This window comes from Danio rerio, chromosome 5 (genome assembly GCF_049306965.1).
Source record: "Danio rerio strain Tuebingen ecotype United States chromosome 5, GRCz12tu, whole genome shotgun sequence".
Taxonomy (NCBI): Eukaryota; Metazoa; Chordata; class Actinopteri; order Cypriniformes; family Danionidae; genus Danio; species Danio rerio.
In genome coordinates this window covers 60,032,501-60,040,000 of record NC_133180.1, presented here as the reverse complement: position 1 = coordinate 60,040,000, position 7,500 = coordinate 60,032,501, and the positions used below count along the sequence as shown (strand labels likewise).

The 7,500-nt window shown below is 34.7% G+C and overlaps 1 protein-coding gene across 1 annotated transcript in view; it reads left to right on the top strand.

Moving 5' to 3' along the window:
* The window catches only part of slc30a5 (solute carrier family 30 member 5), a 12,868-nt gene that overhangs the window by 3,370 nt on the left and 1,998 nt on the right, over positions 1-7,500 (top strand). Inside the window, 8 exon segments of the mRNA NM_001002322.1 lie at positions 1,365-1,441; positions 1,598-1,768; positions 2,450-2,738; positions 3,305-3,513; positions 3,730-3,887; positions 5,906-6,035; positions 6,189-6,432; positions 6,564-6,790. Of these exon segments, the coding sequence (NP_001002322.1) occupies positions 1,365-1,441; positions 1,598-1,768; positions 2,450-2,738; positions 3,305-3,513; positions 3,730-3,887; positions 5,906-6,035; positions 6,189-6,432; positions 6,564-6,790 (1,505 nt within the window).

Below are 7,500 nucleotides of genomic sequence, written 5' to 3'. Positions count from 1 at the left end.
TTACAAAATTAGACAAAAATAAAAGCCCTTTTATGATGACATGGAATTACATTTTTTATATTTCTAGGCTGAATGGTTTCTGAAATGTTGAACATTTCATCGTTCTCATGTAAATCCTAAATGTAAAATCCCAATCCGCACAAAACACTGAATCCACATGGGAGGATTAATATGCATGCCCCAGGCACAGTTTGATTGTCCACAACGTTTCCTATTGAAATGAAAACTTATTTCATAATAAGTTTATCTAAGCTTGTACTATATTTGCTGTGCATGGGGGTCTCTTATTTTAGAACAAAACAGGTCTTATGGAAGAGTAAAACAGCTTTTTTGTATGAAGCAGGCAGCCATGTATGACTTTGTTTACAGTTTTTCAAAAAGCAAAATGCAGGATATACAGATTTAATATTTATTGTTATTGTTTAATATCAGTGCCACCACAAAGAGGCATGTCTGTTAAAATGTTTCTTTTGTAAGTTTAACTTGTTTATTTTGTAATTTGACTTGTGATTGTAATGAGGTAACAGAAACGCATGAAAATATGTAATGAGGGAACAAGCACATGTAAATGCACGTTTATAACTCGATACCACTTTGATTTTTATGGAGTGAAAGGGTGCCAGCATCTGTTTTTGCAGACATTGCTATTAATTAATTAATCAACTAATTAACTATTTTAATAGAATTTTTTTATTTAATTAATTAATTAATTAATAAGTTTTCAGATACATTAAATCCGCTAAATGCTCTGTCAGCTCCTTTTGTCAAGTCTAATTAACATTTAGCTTATTTTTTTATCCATAACACAAATTAGGAGCATCAAGGTTACTCTGGTGTAATAGAAATATAGCTTACTCACTTCTAGCTAAAGTAAACCTTTCTATCCCTTCAGTTGAAGATGGTCATTTAACAAGGAAGCTGCTCATTTTTTTGGCAACTGAAGTATGATAACTTTGTGTGCATGTGCATGTGTGTTTGTTAGGCACTGACATAAGCTGCTTTAACTTCAACGAAGAGCTCATTAATATGCACTACCATTCCAAATATGGTCAAACCTAACCATATCATATTGGAGGCAATTGCTGTGGTTGGAAATAGACCTGAAAACACATTTTGGGGTTATTTTTGCACTTTCTTAAGCCACTTTCCTTCTATGAAGATATCAAACAGCATATAAATAAATTGCCTAAATGCATTCTATGGCTCCTTTAAAGATGTTATTACATTTTGACAAAATTTCATTTTATTCTTTAGAATAACATTTACAGACAAATGTTTTATTGTGTCGTCATGAATATGAATTTAGAAACATTTATGTTTTGTTGTCATCTACAACTTTTATTCTCCTTAACTATTGCTTACAGCTGAGGGACATCATGACAGTGCACTCACCCATGCGCTATACACAGGGATTGCATTTTTGGGTGTAGCAGACCATAAGGTTTTTATTTTATGTTTTCTTTGACTTTTTTTAAAAAATTCTGCTCCTGAGTGTTCTGTCATTGATTTCTACAGTACAGATTTATGTGATCATTGATATTATGCTTTGCTGAATAATCTCTGGGATCATTGTGATTAACTGTCATTTTCTGAGCAGGGTGGAGTGGTTCTGCTGGTTTTAGCTTTGTGCCTGAAGGTTGCTTTCAACACAGCATCTAGAAAACTATCTGTGGAGATTGGAGGTGCAAAACGTTTGTATGCTCTGTCTAATCTGGTGTCAGCTGTAGTTCTTCTACCCTGGGTCATAGTGCTGTCTGCAACCACTGAGGTGAGAACAAGCAAAAGTTTTGTTTTCTGCAGTATTTCTCAGCATCCACTGGGCCTTAAAATGTCTAAAATGATGTAAAATAAATAAGCCAAAACTTTTTTTTACAGCTAAAAGATTATTAACTGCCATCATTTTTATATAAAGATCCATTAAATAATTTTGCCTACCAAATTTCTGTCCTGCACTGGTATATTTCTTGTTGAAATGGGAAATTGTGGACCATACTGTAGAAAAAGATTTTTTACTTTCTTTAAAGTAATTTTTGTTCGTTAAACAGACAGTTTTCCATGAAATCAAAACTTACTTGTTTGGCTTTTTTAATGAATGTTAATCTGAAAATTATCTATTAGCTGATATGACCCAAAATAATGACAAAACATTTGCAATTAAAGGGTTTGCTATAAATTCTTACATTCTCTCATTTTCGACAGTATGGATCACTCTGTGTTTCTGCACAACTGGGGGCAAAAGAGCTTGTTTGTTGAACATGAGACCATTTTTTTTATTTTAAGTTTTTAAATGATTTTATCTATAACTAGTTAAACAGTTTAGCTTTTAAATGCACATTAGTATATTCATTTGGCCCTAAAAATAATAAGCATAAACCTACTCACACTATAGTAAATATGATACAGACATTCTTTAAGAAGATCTTGACCTATTTTAATATTAAATCCACAGAGTAAAGTGGAATCCTGGTCTGGTCTCATCTTTCCATTTGCCATGATCATCTTCTCTGTGATGATACTGGATTTTTATGTGGAGTCCATCTGTATGGCAAAGCTGGAAACCTCTCGCTGTGCTAGATATGGCGCCATTTTCCTGTTCCTCAACGGCCTATTGCTGGCAAACTTCTGGACCCACCCACTAACTGGCCAGATTAGAGCCATAAGTACCACTGGCCAGCAAAGTAGCACTGAGCATGTGCTGTCTGGTGGAGTTCTGGTCAGCGCATGCTTCTTCATTATGGGTAAGCTGATTTATTTTAGAGAATTTCATATATTTTTTTGTCCAAATCATGGAATATCAGGGATTTTTGCTTTTCATCAAAAAATACTTTAACTTATACTAATAAATAATTTATTTAATTTATACTTTAGTAATAATAATAATAACTTATAATAATAATTTATCAATGTTTTCTATTAGATGTTTTTTTTTTCATAATAATTTTTAATCAAAGCCCAATATTATGCAGTATATTAGTGGTTTCAAGTTTTACTTTTGAGTTTTGACCTTTTTGTCTCTGTAAACAGTGTTTTAGTCAAGGATTTACAGTGTTTAATTTATGTAAATTAATCATTATTTGATCAATTAATCAATGTTTTATTTATTATATTGGCTAATTGAAAAAAAATTAAAGGCAGTTTAATCAAACTTTTAGTCCAGCTTTATTTTAACCATGTCCTAAACATAAAAACAAAAAGTTAAAGATGTATTTTCCTTTTTTGTCTGCTCAATGCTCATCATTTGCTGTTTTACTCAGAGTGTGAACCCTGGTTTTTGCTAATAGAATCTACCATTTGATGTTTTCAGCTGATAGCATACTGTCAGCTCCCTCTTCAAAGGGTCAGAAAGGGACATTGGTGGGTTATTCCCCTGAAGGGACTCCTCTGTATAATTTTATGGGTGATGCGCTTCAACATACATCCCAGTCTTTGCCACGATTCATCAAAGACTCACTTAAACAGATCCTGGAGGAATATGACTCAAGGCAGATCTTCTACTTCCTTTGCCTCAACCTGGTATGTTTTTCTCTCTACGATGGTCACTTCAGTTTGTGTGTTTACTTGGTTAATCAAGTGTAGAAGACAATGTAGATGATTTATTGTTAATTGCATTTGCTTTTATTTAATCCCATCCAATTGTAATTGTACCCCCATGTCAGCTTTAACTTGCATACATTTTAATCTATGTCATATTTTAGTGCAATATTAACAGCCATGTTGATCTTGGTTTAGGCCTTCACTTTTGTGGAGCTCTTCTATGGTGTGTGGACCAACAGCCTAGGGCTGATTTCTGATGGTTTCCACATGCTGTTTGACTGTTCGGCTTTGGTTCTGGGGTTGTTTGCTGCCCTCATGACCAGATGGAAAGCAACAAGGATATATTCCTATGGGTAAGCTAGTGCCGCTTGCGGATTTGAAAGTAATTTGTGCTACGTATGTAAATTATCAATCTAATATAATTTAATAATATACTTGTATGCGTTTTGACCCATAAAATAGTTTTAAAATGCTTTGAAAATAAAGGTACAATCACATTTATTAATGCTTTGTGTACAGGGTTCATACGGGTGCTGGAAATCCTGGAAAATGATTGATTTTTAATATAGTGTTATGTTTTCAATGTTAGAAAAGGGCTTGGATTTAGGACAGTGCTTGAATTTGAAATTGCAGGGCTCGAAAGTGTGACTGTTTTGGTTGCATATGCCCTCGAAATTGTATCTATGCGAGTTCAAAATATTTAAGAGCATTTGTGCGAGTGCATAAAATTTTTCCTATTTGACCAGTTTTCACTGCAAAATGTTCACTGCATGCACATATTTAGAAGACATTCATGCAGAATGCATCTTTGCACCTAAAAACACCAAACGCAGAGCTCAGAAATAGTTTAAAACTGTTTACTTGTCAACTTGCTGCAGCACACTAAGCCTGCAATGCTTGCCTTGCCTTGCCTTAAAGCTCTTCTGATTGGCCCACTGCTCAGGAACTGAATGCGAATGGATTGGTTAATTTCAGCAGTCAGACACTCAGTCAATGCGTTCCTTCAAATAACAGGGAGCTATAGCCGTAAAAGAACGACTGGTCATGGAATTTTGATATTACACCTAATCAAAATCTGACTGTAAGCTCTTTTTTTGAGATATCAACTTTAGGTAGAAAGAGACCAAACTTAAAAGATACTTCATCCAATAACTGAACCTTTTTGGTTCTTACTATTTTTGGGTGAACTAGCCCTATAAATCTATGCTCCAAAGTATTCAACAATTTTTTAAATGTAAAAAAGTACATACAGCATATATAAACGTAATTTACCGTGTTTGTTCGGTGCTGGAAAAGCATAAAAATGCACATTAAAAGTGCTTGAAAAGAGCTGGAATTTGAAGTTGGAAAAGGTGTATGAACCCAGTTTGTAATTTTAATATTGAAATCCAATTTCTAACATGTTTTTCTTTTTTTTTTCTTTTTTTGTAGAGAAAAATCAAATTTTGCTCTCATTCAAACTGTTAACTGTAAACTCTCTGCACAGACTAAATTAAAGCTATGTGACTTTTGTGAAAGGACTGTGACAATAGATTGTTGTGACCTTTTTTAACAAAGAAATGAGCGATAAACTTTGAATACCTGAAAGTAATATTATAACAGCTGTAACAACCCCAAATGTGGCAAAGGTATCACTCATGATTTCTTAAGAAAATTTAAAAACCTACTTTGCTTGTGTTTTGATTTATTAGAGACTCATTCACCCAGATTGTTTGGTCCCATTTCCTAATTTATGCTTCTTCAGTAACTTGATTCTGTTCTTTAAGTCAAAAAAGTATTGAGTGTTTCGCACGTCTATCTCAGAAGTTTTTAAATGATCCCGAATTCACAATCTATAAACCCGTTTCACATTTCCGGATTTTTCAGTAGCGGAAGGTGTCATGGTTGGGTATACTTAGAGTGCAGCCAATGGGAGAGTACAACAAATATATATATAATATATATATATATATATATTTTTTTTTACAATCCTATTTGCTGAAATGATAAAAGAAAAGCTCCACGATGGTTTTATCAAGATTTTCAGAAAAAGTAAAAAATAGTTTGAGACTGATGACGGTAGCCAGAGGAGAGAATATCATCAAATTCACTCTCATCCCCATAGACGTTGCATTAGAAACACCTCGCATGAGCAGTTATTCGTTTTTTGTAATCTGACGCAAAGATGAAATAAGTAATTCATAAAAGCATACAAATGTTTATACATTTTTTAAAAAAATATTAAAATATTAAGAACTTTTAAGGATTGTTTTAAGGTGTCATACCAGCCTTGTGAAAAGGATCCATAGAAAATGATAGGAAGTCATTGGTGTGGGAGCCCAATGATGAAGTTGATTTCTGTCTGTTAATAGTGGCACACGTCTGATTTCAGGTATGGTCGTGTGGAGATCCTCTCTGGGTTTATCAATGGTCTGTTTCTCATGGTTATAGCCTTTTTTGTGTTCGTGGAGTCAGTCACCAGACTCGTCGATCCACCGAACATCAACACAGACATGCTAACGGTATGCCCTGCTAAATTGTTGTCGTGATAAACAAAGCAATTGATGGTTTTGCTCTGAGTTGCAGAAAAAACAAAAGCAATGCAAAGTCAAGTTTCACACGTCAATGCTGTCACCTCATGTTTATGAATATCTTAATCCATTTGCTCCTTAAAGCCCGTCTCAGTTGGTGGACTCATCGTTAATCTGGTGGGCATATGTGCCTTCAGTCATGCACATTCTCATGGGGCCTCCAAGGGCAGCTGCTCTGGGCATGACCATGGGCACTCACACCACGGACATGGGCACAGCAGCATGGAACACAGCCATGGAGGACATGGACATAGTCATGGAGGACACGGTCATTCTCACGGCCATGGCCATTCCCATTCATCAGGAGGAATGAATGCTAATATGCGAGGTGGGTTCGTAGTGTGCATGTGTGTTTCCTGCAGAAGGTATTTTATCTATAATTAAAAAGTTTGTCATTTTTTTTTTAATTTTGATGTTTTTCTGCTTTTTGAGGATGGTGCTTTGCTTCCCTATTTGCAGGAGTGTTTCTGCATGTGCTTGCTGACACACTGGGCAGTGTTGGTGTGATTATATCCACTATTCTCATCAGACAGTTTGGATGGCTGATTGCAGACCCCATTTGTTCACTCTTCATATCCACACTGATTTTTCTCAGTGTCATTCCTTTATTAAAGGACGCCTGTGAGGTTCTTCTTCTGAGAATGCCACCTCAGCATGAGAAGGAGCTTAACTTTGCACTTGAAAAGGTCTGAATTTAAAAGTTAAACATTTGGAGTAATGTATGAAAATATTTGAAAATATGCTCAACAAAGCTGCAAGATTTTATCATTTTTAGCCAAAACAACAAGCAAATGCATGCACATCAGCAGAAAGAAAACACTCTAATTGGGTGCTTGAGAAAACTTACGGATTGAAAATGGAAGCATTTTGGCACATTTTTGGTCCAAACATACAAAGAGTTGAAAAACTCTCACATCACAGTTTCTGTTTTCTATTACATTTTTTGTTTGGAGCTAAGGTGTGTCGATTTCTATTTTAAATGTGTTTTTCAGTGAAGTATCTTATGCTTACCAAAGTGGCATTTATCAAATGTAATATATTATACAGTAAAATCATATTACAGTTTTTTTTTTGATTGCTTTGATGCAGCTGTCAACTGAAACTCCACATTTTCAAAACAGTTAACACACAGGCCTAAACAGCGGCACTCAGGGTCAAAATGACACATTTTGTTTGCTAAATGCTCTAACCGTGTCAAAACATTTAAAATATGCAGCAAATGTTAATTTTACCTTCAAACAACACAACTTTCAAACAAGTATAAGAGCTCTTTTAGTCAATCACTACACAACGGACAACAAAATACAGAACTCGGTTTGAATCAGTGCACCATTGTAGCCTATTGCCCATGCTGTTTGTTTCTATTTGGGCTGTCAAATCAAAATAATTGATTCCA